Source organism: Candoia aspera, chromosome 6, assembly GCF_035149785.1.
Source record: "Candoia aspera isolate rCanAsp1 chromosome 6, rCanAsp1.hap2, whole genome shotgun sequence".
Classification (NCBI taxonomy): Eukaryota; Metazoa; Chordata; class Lepidosauria; order Squamata; family Boidae; genus Candoia; species Candoia aspera.
Genome location: NC_086158.1, coordinates 38836921 through 38857649, shown reverse-complemented (window position 1 = coordinate 38857649; position 20729 = coordinate 38836921). Strand labels below are relative to the sequence as shown.

General features: G+C 41.4%; 1 protein-coding gene across 1 annotated transcript; it reads right to left on the bottom strand.

Annotated features, from left to right (window-relative positions):
• Positions 1-3700: 3700 nt before the first annotated feature.
• On the bottom strand, positions 3701-9945 carry NEU4 (neuraminidase 4). The gene is made up of 3 exons (XM_063306767.1): positions 9709-9945; positions 6413-6668; positions 3701-4829 (listed from the first exon to the last, which is right to left on the bottom strand). The coding sequence occupies exons 1-3, from the start codon at positions 9907-9909 to the stop codon at positions 3757-3759; spliced, it is 1530 nt and encodes a 509-aa protein (XP_063162837.1). The 5' UTR covers positions 9910-9945; the 3' UTR covers positions 3701-3756.
• Positions 9946-20729: the final 10784 nt, after the last annotated feature.

The window sequence follows — 20729 nt, the reverse complement described above, 5'->3', positions numbered from 1 at the left end:
GCAAAACTCAGAAAAGAGATGCCCTATTAACTCTCCTTCCTTTTCCCTAAGGAGAGGGTCAGATGGCACAAATATGTTAAACTTTCATGTCTGATATATGAATAATACCTTCATGTATGTGTGTATGTGTGCTTTGGATATGGGATATCTATTTCCAGCCATATCAATGCATATGAATAAAATTGCCAGAGTTCAATCCAAGCACTACATCTGTCAATACTCTGATGAAGCAGAGGGCTGGGTAGTCCTGGTTTCACTCTCTGATTCTCCTCTAATCCTTTATCTCTCTTCACCCCATCTACTCTGTAGCAAACTTAGAGACCCCTGGGAAGCAAAACTAGTGAAAACTGGCAGAGGAGGCTACAGTAGCAGAGATTCTTCTTTCATTTGAATGCTTAAAAATGCAGTTGGAAAGGACCTTCAGATAGTGCCTTGGCAATACAAATTCCCTTAATCCTTCAGTATTTTATGTATTTGAAATGCTACCCCTCCAACATCAGCAGGACCATGCTGTTTTTGTCAAAACAAGGAAGCACCATCAGGATATGACACTGCAAGCTTTACCCTTTCGTACTGATGCATGGTGTCACAACACATGCACAAAAGGGGCTGGCTTGCATTGTGATACCATGACACTGCTTTCATCATTCTGCCTCCACCCTCCCTTGCTGTGCTGTCTATCCTTAAAGCCTAATGAAATTGTACAACAGTTATCAGACAGTGTAATTATATTCATAGCTGCTTTCCATCCCTTTACAATATTCACTGGCAATGCAGTGGCTAAAAAGGAATGCTACTAGGAAGCAAGGATGGCCTACGCTGTTTGGCCTTGGTTTTCAGCCGCTCAGAGTCATGTAGATGAGACGGGCGGCTGCATAAATCTAATAAACAAACAAACAATCCTTCCCCTAGAAGAGTAGATTCAGAAGAATGTTGTTGTTTTCCAGAGAGAACACTACTTTGAGCTGCACAAACTGTTTACCTTCCTCCATGTTTTTCAAACTGCATCAAAAGGCGTTTGTGCGTCCACATTATTACTGGACTTTGTTTTTACTGATTGTTTCCATGATAGCTGGTCTTATTTATGGAAACTGCTGAAAACTCATGTGCCAAAATATCAAATAAAGATACTTATTTTTCCAAACACATCTTCAAAAATAATTTCCCGCATAAGTTAGTCTGTGATCTAAGCTTCTTCAGGTGCATCTGCATTATTCAGTGTCAATGCTGCTCACTCATTCTGTATATTCAAGAAGCCAGAAACCATTACTTTTCCTGCCTGGATAATTATTAAATGGCAATTTTTCTTTTCTTTTTTAAAATGTCCACATTAATTGTGACATAATCCTTTTGGGGGGAGCTGAAAACATCACTCTTACTTTACTTCAGGTGGAGGAATGTGTAGAGGGAACCAACAGCAAGACAGCTCTCTTTGTTTGGGAGAACTAAATACACCCAGACCTTACATAGAAGGCAAGCAGGAAATATAAATCTAAATATACCTTGTACAGCCATGCAAGAAGGAAAGCATGCAGAGGTGGGGAGATGGTCACCATCCTGCTGCAATCACTCAAGGAGAAATCTGCCGCAGGTTTCCTTGTGCAGGCTCCCGGTGGAAGCAGCAGCTGTTCTCACCCCTGTAGGGTGTGTGCTCTAATTCCCCTCCTTGGAATCACCCCAGAACAGCAGAAGGTGCAGCCCTTAAAGCCATTCTGGAAGTGGGAGAGTGGGTGGGGTGTGGATGGGGTTGCACCTCTTTCTTCGGCTTCAAGCAGCTTGGAAGAAAATGATGAGAAAGGGAGCACCAGTCCCCTCCAAACCACCTAATCTCAGAGGAAGAAGAATCCTGCTCCCCCCTGTTCGGATCACCCAAACAGCTACCCTGCCACTGCCCTGCAGAAATAATTCAGATTTGGGGTTTCATGAGCTGGAGCTGGAGCTGGAGCATCCACCACCTCAAAGGAGCATGCAGGGGCTGAAAGGGAAAAGCAAAATTCCGGCATATTACAGTAAGCTTTCCACTCAGCACTAGGAATATCAACCTTATGGGAGGCCCACATGTGGCCTTTCATGGAGGTCAATATTTTCTGACATAAACAACATACACAAGAAGAAAAGACCAGCTATGCAAGAAAGGAGTCTCATCTCTCTGGCCATGGTGGTCCAGCATCCTCCAGTCGGAGGGGAGGGGCAGCTCTGCAGAGGATCAATCAGAGCCCGGTATACTCCCCCTCCAGAGGTTCCTCTTCCGCACATGCTAGAAAGCTCACATGGGAGGTGTCCTGTTTTCCCAGAAGGAAAAACGGCTTTCAAGGTGGCACACTTTGACTAGGTTCAGCTCGCCCCAGCAAAAGCCTGGCAGTGAGGTGAGGGCTTTGCTGGGAAGATAGTGCTTACCACGCCATACACAAGTATTAGTGAGCCAGGTGAGAGCTCACAAATACTATTGATCTGCAAGGGACACGACTGGCATACATTAGAATGAGCATGGCAAAAAAAAAATTGGCTTGGGGTGGGAGGTTTGCACAAAATAGATGCATTTAAACATTTTATCATGCTACCCCATTATTTGCTTAACCATCATTAATTTAATGGAGTTAGCTGGACGCTCACAAACAAATTTCCCAGTAATAGTAGGTCTTAAATGTGTGAGCCCAGTCATACACTGGAGCCACACACCCCACCCCACTCAGCTAGCAGTAAGTCTGGAGAAATCCTGGTGAAAGTGGCTAGATTTTTTCCCCCCACTATTTCCTGAAGACTCAGTGGGGAGCACTGTCAGTTCTGCCTCTAATAAAGATCACGTACACAGACAAAAAATGGTCAAACAAAAAAATGTCGAACAGCTCAGTTTTGCTTCAGTTGACCCTTCAGAAGAATATGCTTTTCAGGGTTGTCCATAGGATGTGGTCAAAAAAGTCAAGGCAGTGGCTACGATGGTACAATCAAAGCCCCAGCTGGTTTTTGTGTGTGTCATGATGTTTCCCACTATGTATGTTGGCAGGGAATGGGCAATGATGTTGCAACATTACCTCAATCTGTATGATTATAATGCAGTCACAAGCCCCTTCATACCCTTTACATGCTTCAGTGAAGTGGATATGCCCTAATACTTGGGGGGAAAATACAAAGGAGATGCTGGACATAAGCATGGGTGGTTTGCTCTGCTGCCTTAAGACCCAACCTTTTCAAAAAAAACCTGGAAATAATATGGCAAGACTAATCCTGCTCAGTCTTGGCCAGCATGGCATTTTAACAGATTACCTTGGAAGTTGTATTCTTCCTTCTGTGGGGTGGTGGTGGTATGATTCTCCTTCTCTGACTTAAAGCCACAGAAGTGTAGGGAGATGCATTTCTCTGTATATCAGAAAGACAGCATGGCTCTATGTTTTGGTGTTTGGAATTTTTTTTAAAAAACAACTTTTGTTTTTTTTAAAAAAAGAAATGAAACACAGAGTCTGAACTGTAAATAATCTTATACCATCCTCCATTTAGTAGGGTGTTTTAGCCAGCAGGTGGCAGACCCAAGCTAGCATCCTTAAAAAAGTGTCAGAATATTTCTGTGAAAACTGGAAGCTCTGTCTACACTAGCAAGGCCAAAGCAGATGTGACTTTGCATCTAGCTGCATCTTGCATTAATTTATCTGAATTTTGCAATGCAATTCTAGTACACAGACACATGTCAAAATACATTTCCCAGTGTTTATTGTAGGATGAATGAGGTTTAAATGGGTCTAGGATATGTTGTTCCTCAGTTTAAGAGATGACACACTTTGTCCCCTTTCTCTTTCTACCCTCTGAGGACTGCTTCTGATTCAGGGAAGAAGTAGCTAGAGGAATATTCTGAAGAACTTCATGCAATGTAAACATGCTGAAAGATATTTGCTCATATGGGGACTGCACCCCATTCTCATATAGACAGGCAAATACTATGGCTGGGATCCCAGCTGCTGGGAACTCTGAGTAAGGCAGGTCAATGTAGGCCAGGTCTGAGTAAGCACTGGGCCCTTCATAAATAATCCAGGGCTTGGACCAGCTGTCAACATCTCTAGGAAATGTGCTGAGATAAACTCCCAGGTTATCTCGGGACCTGGAGCTTGTTGGGTGGGAATATAGCACCCATGTAGGGATTTCCAAGTATGTATCTGATTTGGAAACAGTTCCAGCATTGTTGTGATCTTGATCAGTACATGCCATACTCCAGGAGGTGGGGCTAAGGATACTGTTGAGGTGGGCACTAGAAGTTCCAGTTGATATAAACCTTTCCAGCTGTTGGTGGCATAAATATTGGTTGCAGAGAGATGTAGTAAGTTGTGCTGGACAAAACTGTGGCCTCTCATGCATTCCAGACTGCAATAGGAAGCTCGGCCCTTTAACAGGACATGCTTTTCTCTGGGACCCTTGGAGGCCACAGTACACACAGTAAAGTGGAGCTGGGAATCCAATGATACTTCCGTGGCAACCATGAGGAGGCTCCACAAGTCGTGGCACCAGCTGCCCTGAAAGGAATGCTGCCCCATCATCTGGGCTGAGTGCTTGAACACGGAAGCCCAGGGGACTCCTAGCATTGCAGAACAGCACATGGCTTCCATCTTCCTCATCCACCGACACCATCTGGCACTCAACGGTCTGCAGATTGGGGATGAACTCACCAAAGTACCAGCTGTGTCCATGGTCATCACTGTAGAAGGCAAATGCATGTGGGGTTGTTTTGCAGAGTTTCCCAAAGCATTTTTTGCAGTCAATATAGTAAGTATAGGCAGGCAACAGCAGACGGCCTGACTTGAGCTGAATGCCATGCCCAGGGCCAAGTGCAAAAGTAGCCCATTCTGGAAGGAAAGAAGGAAGGAAGGAAGAACTATGTTGGGAAAATGTACAGTCAAGAGTCTTGTGACATTTTAAGGATTTACAGATTATGGCAAAGTATTTGTGAGCTAGAGCCTTGTTCACCTGATAAATCACACCAAAGGTGAACCACCTTTCAGAGGCTAAGAACTGCATTTAACTTTTTTTTTTTTTTTTTGCGGAATGGGGATCTGAAGGCTACAGCAGGCAGGGAAATAACATCAAGCTGTATCGGCAGTTTTACAAAATGTGTGGACTGCATTGCACATGTGGATAAGGGTTAGGGTTTTGTTTCTCAAATTTTGCTAAAGCTATTTTAGCTCTGACAAGAGAATTTGCATTCGTGTGCATGTTGTTTCCGGCTTCAGATTGGCAAGTTCAGTATCACTGAATGTTGGTAGCATGGTTAGAAACTCTAGTGAGTTTCAAAAGAGCAATTTGGGGGAAGTATGTGACCCTGAGGCTAAAGGTTGCACATCACAGATATGCATCTATGATAATTTTAGCTGGCAGATATATCATTTACACAGAGAGGAGAGAAGAGTTGCGAACACAGAAATCAGACAGCAGTGATACAAGATGAGGAAAACCTTCAGCGCTTGGCTTTTGAAATTCTTTCTGGCCCCTTAATAACAGTCCGCTCTGGGCTATGTTCTCCGGAGTGAGCGCTGATTATAATGGAGGAGCTGGCAACATCCAAACTATTGCTCAGCTGCTTCTCCCATAAGGATTTGGGGGGGGGGATTCTTTCTGGAGTTTTTATCTGTGGCCCCTGCTCTTTTTTTTAATGGCTTCCCACCACCACCAAATGTGGTCCTATGCTGTTCTATTTTCAGAGAATTATCTTGCTATTGGACAGAGGTGGACAGTCTCAAGCCCTCTGACCCAATTTCTTTCCAACATTCTTTTGGCTTTGAAAGAATAAAAAGGAGAGTCTGTGACAATTACCTATACAATATTATTATTATTATTATTATTATTATTATTATTAATTAAATTTATATTACTGCCCATTTCCCCCAATGGGTTGCAAAATATGCAAAATTAGCATAACAATGATGCCCTTATCCTAACTGTGCTATGGTTAATCCACACCTGTCCAATCCAATGAGACAGAAACTCTTTCCTTGATGCAAGCCTAAATGGTGGTATATAATTTTTAACGTATGGCATAGCAGTTCAGTGTTCATGCTGCTTTCTCTTGCTGGGAAATCCTTGTGAGGTCCAGCAGCCAGATGTGTAGACTATTTAGCCATGACAAGTCATGTTGCCCAGGGTGCACCACAAGTAGGCTAGTCTACATTGCACTGAGTTGGGCTGAGAGAGTGACTGGTCCAAGGTCACCCAGCCATCTTTCATGCCTAAGGTGGGACTAGAACTCATAGACTCCTGGTTTCTAGCCCAGAACCTTAATCACTAGACCAAACTGGCTCTCAACTAAAATATTGATAAAGTCTAATCAATAAATATGTGAATGCAACAAGACTGTTTGCTTTTTTTGTTGTTCTCTGACAGCATCCCCACCTCACCTTTTCTCTCACATTCAGCTATTATTAAATATCTGTACCTTGGATGGATGTGCCAATGACTTCCTCAGTGAGATCAGTCACATGACTCCAGCTGACCCCCTGGTCAGAACTAGACACGTAGCAGAGACGAGCAGCATTTTGACCTGTGACAATCTGAAAGGCTTCAGAGGTCCTGCCCAACACAGCAATGAAAAATAGGAAAACCATGCCAGTGAATTCGTCATAGATGGGGCAAGGGTTCATAGATCGATGGTGTGTCAGTGTTGCAGTTTCAATGGCTTGCATATCTTCCCACTGGCAAAAAAAGAATTTAGGAATTTCAGATTTAGTCTGAAATTTAGGAACCAAAGGTTGTAGGAACCTCAGATTTAGTTTTCCTTATTTAGCTAGAACTTTTATGCAGCTTATTTTGAGATGGGAACCCATTAACATGTAGGTTTGCTATCTTCTAGTTAACATTCACAGTTGGTGAGTTAAAGTAAGGTAAGGAGCCTCAAGATAACCTATATAAGATTTATTTTAGATAAGTTTTCAAAATGTGTATTAAAATTCATCCCATACGTGTCTTTTTTTCATCTAAGAATAACTATGCATATTAATAATTAGGTTATTTATTTATGATGTGCAGAATGTGATAAACAGAATGATATTTCTGTCATAAATATGTAATTGGTTGTGACCAGGAGAATATGTTTACCCTCCTGGATCAAGGGGTTTTTGTCTCCTCTCACTCTTTCCAGAAGGACATATACATGCTTTTCAGTAACCTATTAGACAGAAATATGCTCCTTGAAGAACAGTAATTCTATTCCCCTTTGCTTATGAGCCTGAAACCTCCATCTTTCTAATGGAAAGCCAGTTGAATGCCCTTCTAAGAATGTTGAAAGATCAAGCGACCATGTCAATGAATAACTCAACAGCTGATGGGACATACTAGAACAGTCCTCTTTTTCATCCTGCTATCAACAAAAAGAGTGGCTGACAGTGTTCAAGTTAACACATCTGGAGGGGAATATGGTAGTAAGCTCTTTTAAGAATGAACAAAACATTCATTCAGTAACCCTGACAGCAACAAGTAAGTAGATAATTTACAGATGGGGAGAAGGAGGCTGAAATAATAGCAGTTTGCTTAAATGCATGACTTCCTCATTCACATCCACACATTTCTGCAGCAGTTCAGAATCTGCTCTGGACCTGTTGCTTTTTATCAGCCATGTGGAACTGAGTCAGTTTATTCCTAGCCCAGTCCTAGAATCTTGTTGCTGTTGTTGTTGTTAGTTGCCGTCAAGTTGTTTACAACTCATGGCGACCATATGTGTAACAGAACAAAATGCTGTTGGTCTTGCGCCATATGCCTGACTCTTCCAATGTTTGCATCCATTGTTGCTGTAATTGTATCAATCCATCGCATTGAAGATCTTCCTCTTTTCTGCTGGCCTTCGACTTTACCAAACATGATGTCCTTTTCAAGCGAACGGTCTTTCCTGACAATGTGCCCAAAGTATGAGAGTCTAAGCCTAGTTATCTTCACCTCTAGGGAACATTCTGGTTGTATTTCTTATAAAACTGATTTGTTTGAGCGCTATTTGTTTGGCAGTATTTTCAATAAACTTTGCCAAACCACAATTCAAATACATCACTTTTCCTTCTAACTTCCTTTTTTAATGTCCAACTTTCACAGGCATATGTGGCAATTGAGAAGACCATGGCACGAGTCAGACACACCTTTGTTTTTAAACTGATGTCTTTACTTCTGAAAACTTTAGATAGGTCTTTGATGGCAGATTTTCCCAGCGCGATACGTTGTTTGATTTCTTGATTACTCCTTCCTTTGGCATTGATTGTCGATCTGAGCAGAATGAAATCGTTGACAACTTCAGTTTCTTCTCCATTTATTGTGACATTGTTTATTAGTCCATTTGTGAGAATCTTCGTCTTCTTCACATTCAGGTGTAGTCCGTATTGCTGACTACAATGTTTGATCTTCATAAGCAAGTACTTCAAGTCTTCTTCATTTCCAGCAAGCAAAGTTGTATCATCTGCATATTGCAGGTTGTTAATGAGTCTCCCACCAATTCTGATACCCTGTTCTTCTTACATGACAGCAAATTTGCTCTTTTCCTTTAAAATGCTACAGCTCTGCAGAGGTGGTGGGTAGTCAGTTCCCCCATTGGTGGGAACTCTTGCCCCACCCCAGGGCCAGCCATTAATTTTAAAGTGCAAATGAGGAATGGCAGCTGGCTAGCTATCCCTCACTGTAACCACACAGGGAGACAGACAAAATTAAACACCCAGTATGAGCTGAAGTGGAGGGCAGAGCACTACAATTTTATCTCTTTTCCTTAGGTGGGAAGGGGAGGGGAGGGGAGGTTGGTTAGGTTTACATGTTATGCTGAGGTATGCTGTGGGTTGTTGGTTTGGGCTTACCATGTTATGCTAATGCAAATATTGTTTGTAATGCATTCTTTATATGTTGTGCAATACATAAACTGAATAAATGCATCTTATTCAGCAAAACAGAGAAACAAATGATGGTTAGTGCACAGGATGGCAACACAGGGTAGTAGATACCAAGATGCCTCTGGCATTACTTGATAGCATTTACAGAACTCTAAAAAATTAAATGCTTTAAAAAAAGTAATGACTTCTGTCTCATGATATTTGGGCATTTTCATGTGTTATTGTCCAAGAGTTCAGTATTCTCGTATGTGATTGATTGATTGATTGATTGCTCACATTTATATGGCCACCCATCTCACACAAGGTGACGCTGGGCAGCGTACAGCTATGAGGTAAAAGCAATGAATAAATAAAAACAATCATTATAAAAAGATAAAATGGTTATTAAAAGAATATTATCACAAAATTATAAAATCACAAAATTATAAAATATACCAACCCCACAGAGACAGCAAGAATGTCAGTCATAATGGAGCCATCTAACAATATCTCCCTATTACCACGCTGGCTGGGGAATTCTGGGAGTTGAAGTGCACACATCTTAAAGTTGCCAAGGTTGAGAAACACTGGCATATGTGGATTTGCTCTATTATCAAGCAGAGAACACTAAATTAAGGCCTACTGTAGTCCTCCCCAACTGGTATTCCCAACTGGTATAGTCCTTCCCAACTGGTATTCTCCATATGGGTTGGGACTATGACCTAGTTTCCCTTCCTTGTAGTCCCAACACATTTGAACAGCAACAGGTTAGGGAAGAGCTAGCAAGAAATAGCAATTCGAAGACAGATATTCATAGAGACCCCTTCCTGCTTTCATCCCGAATATCTAGTCCTGCCCTCCAAGTTATGGGAAAGCTGTTTTTGCTCTGCCTTACCTGCACAAAGTTCTCGTAGAAAGTGCCCCTTCTTAGCACCAGTAAATTGGCATGAGCATCATCCACACTTAGCCGCTGTTCTGCAAAAGCCAAGACCTTGGCTACAGATGGGATGTAGAGTAGTGCTGGCACTCGGTATGTCACTCCACTTGTTTCCCTTTCAAACAGGACAGTCCGGGCAGGGAAATGGTGAGACCCCATTGTAGCTGCAACTAAGAAAGAACACCCTAAAGCACTGAGCAGAGAATTTGGATGCTGGGTGTACCTACTGTATATTGCAGACTTCAGCTGGCTTAATAATTGTCCTCACTATCTATGAATACATTCTGAATAACTAAAGAGACTCTCATCAAACATACAGGAGGCAGGACATTCTTTCACTCATCATTGATCACATTAAAAATAGGTTTGGTAAGTAACAATGGCATTCACATATTACATCAATCATTTGATCAATTAGTGATGCTGAAGGATTGGAAGATTGAACAGGGATGGGCTAATGCGGCTAGGGGGACTTCAGAAATTCTCCTAATAATAGTGACAAAGCATGTCACGCACATATTTTATTTAAAGACATATCTGGAGATACTTCTGGAAGGGAAACAAGCTGTTTTAGCAAGAAATATTAATTTATGCCTCTCCACTTCTAAATTTAGGATAGTATAATTGTAATGATTGCCTACTCTAAAACACCATCAGACTCATAAGCAGATTCACAAAGATATCTGATTTATTAAAGAATAGTATGCAGGTTCACAAAGAAAGCTGAGAATGAAAAAAGCACGCCAAAAGCAAACTAAAAACCCTTGGTACAAATGAGATCCCTCCCCCCATAGAATCTTCCCAAGCTCACAATCCCAGGTGCTCACAATCCCAGGTGAGGAGGCGTTCATGTTCCTCCTCGGTTTCAGTGTAAATGAGAACATCATCTAAATAAACCAGGACTCCTTTAAACAAATGATCATGTAATACTTCATTAATCAATTGCATGAAAACCCTGGGCGCCCCTGCCAACCCAAAAGGGAGGACTTTGTACTGAAATGAACCCAGTGGGCAATTAAAAGCGGTTTTCCACTCATCTCCAGCTTGTATGCGGATGCGGAAATAGGCTTCACGAAGATCGAGCTTGGAGAAAATCTTGCCCTTAGACAAGTGAGCTAACATGTCCTTCATGATGGGCAGAGGGTACTTGTTGGAAATTGAGACGGAATTTAACCTGTGATAGTCCATACAGAGTCGCAGTGTGCAATCTTTCTTCTCCTGGAATAGCACAGGGGCCACAACTGGGGAATTTGCAGGTTCAATAAATCCCCTTGACAGATTTTTGTCAATAAAGTCCTGCAATGCCTCAAGCTCTTTCTGAGTCATTGGATAAATTTTCGGCTTGGGCAATTGAGCGTTGGGAACCAACTCTATTGCACAGTTGGTTTTTCGATGGGGGGGGGGGTTCTGCTTCCATTTCCCCAAATATGTCTGCAAAGTCTTGGTATCGATCGGGCAAGCCTTCTAAATGTGCCAAACTAAGGCGCGGCGTGGCAATTGCAGCCCTTCCAACCCCCACACGTGAAGCTCTCTCCGCTGTAGGGGCTTGGTAAAACCCATCCTTAAAAGTCAGAGTTCTGTGTTCCCAGTTTATATATGGGCTTCAATAGGTCAACCAGGGAATCCCCAGAATTACCAAGGGATTGCCAACAGGTGCCACTACAAATTTTAAAGACTCACGGTGGCTGCCTATTTGCATCGTGACAGTTCCAGTGAAATGGGTTGCCGGGCCCCTCCCTGCCATTGAACCATCCAACTGTGTGAAGATCAAAGGCTGCTGGAGGGGATAGCTAGGCAGGTCCAAAGCAGCCACCAGATCAGGGTGAATCAGACACCTGGAGCACCCAGAGTCAACCAAAGCCCAGACTTCTGTAGTCTTTCTGCGGGAACCCAGTTTCACTTTTACTGCTAAAGTGGGACAGTCAGCACTCACCATAGCATCCTCGTGCCCATCCTCCTCCACCTGCCCACAGACACCCTTCATGGCAGGTGGCTGGCATTTCCCGCCAGCTCCTTAGAGTCATCTTCAGCCTCTCCCAAGAAGTAGGTTACTTCCTCAGCGTTGGCTGCTCCCTTTGCTGCTGTCATCCTCCGCGAGGGGGGTGGCGATTTGGCCGGCAGCTTGCCCGCTCGATCTGCAGTCTTGGCTTTTGGGCAATCAGTTGCTCGATGCCCTTCCTTTCCACATCAGAGACACTGACCCCTCGCATAGCGCCGATCTCTCTCCTCTTCCCAGTTTCTATAGCCTGGCCGGGCAGCAGTCGCAGCACTTCGGGGTCCCCTCATGGTGGCTGGTTGTTTTTCAGGTTGTTTGGTTTGCATGAAGGTCTGCTGAGCATGCTCAGCCTTGCCAGCCAGACAGATCCATTCATGCAATGTCTCTGGGTCGTCTCTACCCAACGCCCACCGCAGGACGTCCCAGTTGAGCCCCTCTTTAAACCATTCTATTAAGGTTGACTGTGACCAGTTGGGGATTTTCCCAGTGAAAGCCCTAAATTCCAGGGCGTAATCAGCTACAGACAGTTGCCCCTGGGTAAGATCCTTCAACGCCTTTTTAGCTCTTGCCCTGGCCAGAGGATCCTCAAAATGCAGCTTTAACGCCCCCATGAAGTCTTCAAAGTGCTGAAGCTCAGGGGAGTCAGCCTCACTTAATTGAACATACCAGTCAGCCGCTCGTCCCTTCAACTTGGTGGCAATGGCCATTATTTTAGCCTCTTCAGAAGGGAAGTATGGTCCAAACTGCCTCATGTAACTTTTAGCATTAGTGAGGAAAAAAGATAACTTGGTTGGATCTCCATCAAACTTAACGGAAAAGTCTTTCACCCCCACTCCTGTTGGAGCTGAATCAGCTGCTGCTTGAGTGGTTGGGCCCCAGGTTACCGTATTTCTCCCTCCACGGGGTGGGGGCACTAGTGGTTGAACTCTGTGGGGTGGAGATTCATCCCAGAGCCATCTTCGCCCCCGCTCCGCTGGCGGTCTGGGGGGGGGATGGGGGATGATTGCACGGAGTTGGAATCTGCTTCGCGCCTCGGCTGCCCCCCCCCCATGATAGATACAAGGTGCTTAGCATGTACTCCATTGATTCTATTTTTGCCTCTACCACTCTTAGCCTTTCAGGGGTTTGAGATTCCTCCCTCCCTCGCGTGTTAGGCTGTCTCTCCGTTGACACCGTGGTAAACTCTACGTCTGGGGTCAGCAGGAACCAAAGCAATTCTCCCACTGCATCCCAGGTGATCAACTCTGTGGGCGATTTGTTGGGTGCTGACTGCTCTGGTTCTCTCCCATCGTTGGATTCCTCCACCTCAGGGCTGGAACTCGAATCCTGCCGGAAACCTGAGGGTTCTGGGGTGAGGCTCAGTTCTCCGCTCTTAACCGTTGACTCGGGCATCAAGCCAGTCGCTTCCTCAAGTCCCCCGGTCGTGAGCTTGGACTCAGCCATCATTAACTATTTTCCCTCACAAGAACTTTTCTTGGTAGGAGCTAATGGTATAACTTTTTGGATTCTCAGCTTTATGTAATGATTGCCTACTCTAAAACACCATCAGACTCATAAGCAGATTCACAAAGATATCTGATTTATTAAAGAATAGTATGCAGGTTCACAAAGAAAGCTGAGAATGAAAAAAGTGCGCCAAAAGCAAACTAAAAACCCTTGGTACAAATGAGATCCCTCCCCCCATAGAATATTCCCAAGCTCACAATCCCAGGTGCTCCTAATGGCTTCTGATGGTCCATGGGAAAAATCCTTGAGCAGAGCACATAACCCAAACACATTCCATTGAAATGAACATAGATACAGAGCTTGGCACAAGGTTTCACAGCAGCTCCCTCCCAAACAGAAACGCGCATCAGCGCCATGGCATGTGAGACTTTACAATGTACAGTGCACATTGAAACAGTGAACATGACATGTTATAAGACATATAGTTATTTTATAAATATTCTACTAGCAAATATAGGGCACTTTATCTTTCACAAACATCCATGAGTGCATGAAGTGAGAGAACAGAGCAACATAATTTACAGTGTGCAAAAACGCAGGCTTGACTTCAAGCAAAGAAATTTTCTTTTTACTGACACCTCTCCCTTAATAGGACATTCCTATCCAATTAATTTAGTCAGATTTCATTTATAAGTAATGACTACAAATAATGTCATGTCTATACATAGATACAGAGCTTGGCACAAGGTTTCACAACAGCTCCCTCCCAAACAGAAACACGCGTCAGCGCCATGGCATGGGAAACGTTACGATGTACATTGCACATTGAAACAGTGAACATGACAATAATAACTACAGTATTAGATTTGGAGAGGAAGAGAAAAAAGAAAGCAGAAACATGGTATGGTATTGTAAGCTCTGGAAAATCCCTCTTGTAGAAATAATCTGAGGTGGGATCATGAATGTTGATCTTGGAGTATTTAAATTCTCTACTCACCTCAGCTCAACCTGTACATCAGTAAATAAATTCAAGGACTACAAAATTTCATAGATCTCCCATGAACTCCTTTCCAAAGAAATGAAATTTGGAGAGGTTCTCTGTTTTGCACTGTTTTAGGACTTATTGAGGGAAGCAGAACAAGGATATGTACACCAGGTGTAGGAAATATGATGCCCTTCAGATGCTTTGGACTAGAACTTCTAGAATCTGTTAATATGGGGCAAGTTGGCCAGGGCTGATGAGAAATTGATTCCAAAATATCTGATGGGTACCAGGACTCCATATAGCATTCTCTCCCCACCCACCCCTTCAAAGGAGGGGAATTTTAGTATAAGGAAACTGGAAATGGGAAAGCAAATTATAATGCATTAAGGGGTACTACAGAGACAAGGTACAAAGTAAAAAGGGAAGAGACATAGTGAAACTGGCAGATCAAAGAGAGCATGAGACTACAAACCTTGTTCTTTTTCTGGCTGGGCACTGTCTCTGTTACCACTAAATCCACTGGCCGTTCTTTAGATAGATCAGTCTTCATTTGAGCTACATGTATACTCTTGTACAAATGCTGCTTCCTAACCAATACAGTCTCAGCAGTTTCCTCTGTTTTGTGACACCTTGTTTGTTGTGTTTTAACTCTCAAGCCCCCCCATCCCAGCTTTTCCTCTCCCTTTGATTCAGTGACCTTACTAGATGTTACAGAGAAAACACGGAGGCAGTATTCAGTAGCTTGATCAGCAATGGGCAGACAAAGACTTCATTGTCAAAGTTCAGTGAGGATAGAATCAGCATTTTCCATGAGCAGGTATTAATGGTCATAATTTCCCTATTTATGTATGTATGTATTTGTTTGTTTGTTTATTCATTTATATACTTACTCACTAGTTAGGACACTGGTTTTCAGACTATATTTACATAGCTATATTGGAATATAATTAGGTAGAAAACTCCATAATTAGAAGTGAACTCTGGATTATCTGGTTATGAACAGAGATGTTCCCCTCTCTACTTTTTGAACTACTAGGTATTATAACACTGCCAGTATCTGTACAGTAGAATTGATCTGCTTATCTAACCCTATGTATCCATTTCCACCTAATTATAATACAAATATGACCTGGCATAACTTTTTTTTTCTGCTGGGTCCCCAGGATATTGTCCTCATCACATACCCAACACATGTGTGAGACATGCTGATGATGTCCTTAACTATTTTTCCCTATTGAGCCAACATAATCCAATAGTAAGTTACATGAAGTCTGATGTGCTTAGGTGCTCTCTCCATCAGCAACAAAGTCAGGTGATCCATCGTAGATTGTGTCAGCCTGGCACTTATTAGCTATTTAGGGCTGTTATGGGCATGTTTCCTTTCTTAAGGTCTCTAGGCAGTTTCCTATACCATAATTCTGTTTTTTCACCAAAAACACTGGGCACATCCCAGGGGTGTTATATAAATTAGGCAACAACTGTTTCCAACAATAATTTGTCATGTTGAAAAATATCAAAATAGTTTAAAAAATCAGGATGTACTAATGGGAGAGTGTCCTCCTACTTCTCCTGTATTTTTAGTATTACAGACTAGTTTGTGGCATGTGTGTAAATACAAATGATAAAACATACATGTGAGCTTTCAAGCATCATTGACTTTTCCCATAATTACACTATCCTGCTTTAGTAGTATAGCAAATGGTGGGGTTATGAACAAAATGGATACTATGCTGTATTGATTAATGTATATCACTGATCACTATGTGTAATTAATATTTACATCAATATGTATTAAACATCCAGAATTATCTCTGAGATAAAAGGGGTTCCATTGTAGTTCGTACTAAAGTTATCTTAAGCTATATGTTCATTACAACAGCAGGAAAACTAATTCAGACTATACCAACAAAAATAGTTCACATTGAATTGTATAAGGATTTTGCCAAAACTTGTAATTAAACATCATGTTATTTTGCCAGAAATAAAACATGGGTCTAGTAATCTAGCCTGAGATACATAAGACCATTGTTGCTTCACAATTAGAAACCATTCAACATGGTTGCCTAAAGACACCTTCTCTGGTGTATATTAAATCCAGTAATACCATACCACTGCCAACTCATGGATATAGTGTGTGGGAGAAGTGTGATTACTACTACCAGCACAGCTTTTGCTAAATGAATCTCTCTTCTGTGGCCTGAAATTCCTACCATGAGTTTTTTAGCCAGATTCAACAACCAGTAAGCAGCGCAACATTTCCACATCCTTAATTCCACCTTTGCGATCATCTACCACATTTATCCCAATCTCCACGCAAATCAATGTACAGCTGGACTGCACACTGAGAAACTGTTGTCTTCACCTTACTATAGAAGGGCAAATGTGGAAGAATAAAACCTCTTTGCTAAACTGAGCCTGTTGCTTGCTGATGGGGAAATACTCAAGGCATAGAAATGCAGTTTTGATCTGTAAATACCACAAATGGTTGTATTTTTGGCACTAGTACTCCAGACTGTATGTCTTCTACTCTGGCTCCAGCTTTCAGCTTTTTGCTACATATGTCAGAATCTAGTAGGTAGAGATAAGATTAATCGCAATGTCCTTTATGCTAGCAAACGTTATTTGGACAGATCCTTTGCAGTGTCCTCCACCTGCCTAGTGTTCTTACTTGTATCTCCTGCATTGATCAGCTTTTTTTCCTCATTCTTTAAATTATTACATTTGGCTTATTGTTATATCCAAGTGCCTATCAGCCCTTCAAGAAACAGACACTACAGGAATTCCAGAGTGCCACTTTATTGTTGTTAGGGTACTATAACAAAATCTTGAAAGTCTATCCAAGTTTTTCTGTGTGCCATCTTATACCAAACAAAATCAAGACAAGGTTATTTTGAGTTTCTTTCTCACACTTCCTTCTATCTCTGGACTGTAGAGTCTTTTCTGCAAGTCCCTCCTTGCAGTTCTTTGGTACCTTCACCAAGTTCATCTCTAAATTCCTTTATAATACTCCAGAGTGAACCTTACTGGAACTGGGGCTCAGTTGTACATCGTACTGCACTGTTTGACTGAATTCCTAAATGCACTTAGGCAATTCTGTATTTACTTAGGAATAAATGTAATCAATCTCAATAAAATTTACTTCTGAGAAAATGTCCATGTTAGTATTAAAAGTCAATCTCTAGCTTCATAGCTGGGATTCTACACAGTATTAACTATCCCCATAAGATGTGTATGTTTAAAATTTACATATTTAATACAAAGATTCTGATACTGAAGGGCAGCAGCTCCTACTCTGCCTAACCGATAAATGGACTTTCTCCTTGCATTTATGGACTGACTGCATTTCAGGTATAATGAATGCCTCACACTTGCAATCCACAAGCAATTGGCACAGCCATGATTCTGTTCTGTGGGGACACTCCTATTTCATACCTGCCAATATTTCACAGCCAGAAAAAGGAACAGGATCGAGGCAACTCATATGTAACATGAAGTATGAAAAACAAGACATCTATGACAACGTTTCTCAACCTCAACAACTTTAAGATGAATGGACTTCAACTCCCAGAATTCCCCAGCTGGCTGAGGAATTCTGGGAGTTGAAGTCCACACATCTTAAAGTTGCTAACGTTGAGAAACACTGATCTATGGGAGTCTCTAGACAGATGTGCACTCCTGGTTTTGAGGCAAGAGAAGCCCCTGGTAATTTATTGACTTTATGGTGGGGCTGGCTATTTCAGAAAGTTTTAACATGTCCCTGTTATTTCTATGGATGGAGAAGATCCATTTCAAGGCGGTTGCTTTCTTTGAAACTTATCACACACACACACCAAAATACCCAAGCAGCATGGCTCTTTGCATGTGGAAAAGGGGGCAGGGATACAATAATGGATTTAACTGCCTGGTAAGCTCCCCTGCAAGTAAAAAAGGAAAAAAGACAAGCCATGGGGAAATTAAAACTTGTTTTGCAGGGATTTTAGCTTTCAGCTGGCCTATTGGTAATAATTTTATCTGACTTCCAAGGGAGGCATGGTGAACTAAAGATGTCTCCGTGAAAGAACTGCAAAAGAACTGGTGAGTAGACTGGTTCTCTGGAACCCCTCCAGATAAGGAGAGGATGGAGATCACCCATATGTGCTCCAGATGGCTGCTCCTCACAAGGAGACCACAGGTCAGCAGTCTTTCATGGGTCTGTGCACCGGGAGATGAAGGGATCAGCCATCTTGCTTGCAACTGTGGTGGGGCCTTTTAAAGGACACTAAGCTCACAAGCCTCTCTAATCACTTTGGAAATTGCCTATTAACCAACTTAAAGCTATTAGAGACCTTCAGCATGACAAGTTTGAAAAGACACCAGGTGAGTTTAGCTTCAACTCTGAACAAAAGAAAAATTAAGTACAAGCTTAAGAACTTAAAGAATTTGAAATAAACAGCAAAAAACTAAATAAGATTTTGATCTAAGAAAGTTACAAACAGATTAAGGGTCTAGTTAAATTTGGAATATTGACTTTTACTATAAGATTTTGGAATTAACTATAAAAAATAAATAGTTCCTGGTGGGAACCAGAGTTATTTTGGCTATTGTGATTCATCACAAAGATAAACAACTTTATGATTTTAGAAACTGGACACTATAGGGGACTAATAATTCTAAGTAAAAGGGAAAAAAATACAAGCCAACCTTTGGTGTCATTTAACTGGGTCTTACAAAATGACAGAAAATGTCTTAACACTGGAAATATTAAAGGAGATCTTTGAAGAATGGAGCCAGAAATTAGTAGCTACAATATCAACAGTGTCAGTAATGATGTCTATGGATTCTTTGGATAGATTATGTCCAAAAGATCTCAATAAGGGAATGACAGATGAGGAGCAAATTTTGTCTACCAAGATAGAGAAAGTACCAGAAGTGGAACTACAAATGACAGGCCAGAGAATGATTTGGAAAAGAATGCTTTACTGGATAAACAAAAGAAACTGGCTGAAGAAATAAAAGAAAGTAAAGGGGAAATACAAATGACAAACCAAGAGAATGACGTGGAAAATGTTTTCTTATTGGATCTTCAAAAGAGACTTGTTAAACCCTTGAAGAAGTCTGTGTGATGGGATAAAGAAGAATTGAAGGGACATCAAATCCTATGACAATATTTGAGTGAACTAAAGATTAAGACTGTTAGAAGTAAAAGGAAGGAATATAAAGTTGGTTTATTTAATCAAAATTGAAATAAGACATTTATTTGTAAAGTTCTGGCAACCCTTTATGGACTTTTTGCTGACATCAGGATTGAAAAGTAGATGTTTTATAGATTTATAGATTATAGATAAGGGGTGAGATATGGGATGAAGAGATATCTGTAACCTTATAGGGGGTGAAGAGTTACTAAATTTGACTATACTTGTTGCAATGAAGGTTGGAAGTTACTTCTTCATATATTTCTTTTCCTTTTCTTTATCATATTCTTTTTTCTTTCTTCTTTTTTCTTGCACTTTTTATTCTTTCTTGCTATTCTTTTTTCTTTAAGTTTAGTTTATATTAGTTTTTACTATTGTAATCAAAATCCTTAATAAAAATTATATACAAAAAAAGGTAATAATTTTCTCTCTCCTAGCCTGGAATAATGTATGCACAGGAACAGTTGCAAGGAAGGGAATTTTGAAGGAAAAAATAGATATGTAAATAATCAAAACAGCCTTCATAAATTTTGAGTGAATTTTATACCAGCATCCAAAGTTTTGGAAGATGGAAAGGCTGCTCATCTAGAAATAACCCAGACAGGAGGGCTAACAGAGGGTTAACCAGTCTTTTCTTTTCTGCAAATTTCTCCAGGTACTGCAGCCTTAATGTGTTAATCCTGGTTGTCATCACTCCACAAAGAATTGTTTACTTAGTTTATGTTCCAGTTGCAGTATGTTCTTTTGCAGATATCTCTAACGACTCTGAACCTCAATTGTGTTTTCTTAACTATGCTAAAAATAACATTACAGAAAACTTTCCTGTGGGAAATGAATAACACCTACTTAGCAAAATGACAAAGTACATTGTACTCTAGCTCAGTGTTTCTCAAACTTGGCAACTTTAAGTTGTGTGGACTTCAACTCTCAGGATTCCCCACCAGCATGCTGGCTGGGGAATTCTGGGAGTTGAAGTTCACACTGCTCTAGCTGCTCAGCTGTCTTGATAGCTAAGGTCCAAACTGATCAATATTTACTTGTTTCCCTCATCTTCTACCTTTCATTTTTTTTCCTGAGATGTCCTGTTAAATTTCATTCTGTTAATTTTCTCTCAGCATTCAAGCCTATCTATACTTTTTAAATCTTCCTTGTCTCTTCTAGCCATTCTTCCTAGTTTTGTGTCATACGTACTTTTGAGAAACATCCCCCTTTCCCCTTCATTAAGATCATTAATAAAAATGTTGAAAAGGACAAGGCTGCTGTGAACTCCAATCATTACTATTTTCCAATCTGATGTGGAGCCATTTATGTGTAATCTCTGAGTGCAGTCATTCAGCCAATTATTAATCCATCTGTTGTAATATATACCCTGTGTCATAGC

Coding starts and splice junctions, on each gene's coding strand:
- NEU4 (XM_063306767.1), bottom strand. CDS start 9,909: ATGGGGTCTCACCATTTCCCTGCCCGGACTGTCCTGTTTGAAAGGGAA. Junction 6,669..9,708: donor TCTACGAGAACTTTGTGCAG/GTAAGGCAGAGC, acceptor TTTTTTTGCCAG/TGGGAAGATATGCAAGCCAT. Junction 4,830..6,412: donor CATTGGCACATCCATCCAAG/GTACAGATATTT, acceptor CTTTCCTTCCAG/AATGGGCTACTTTTGCACTT.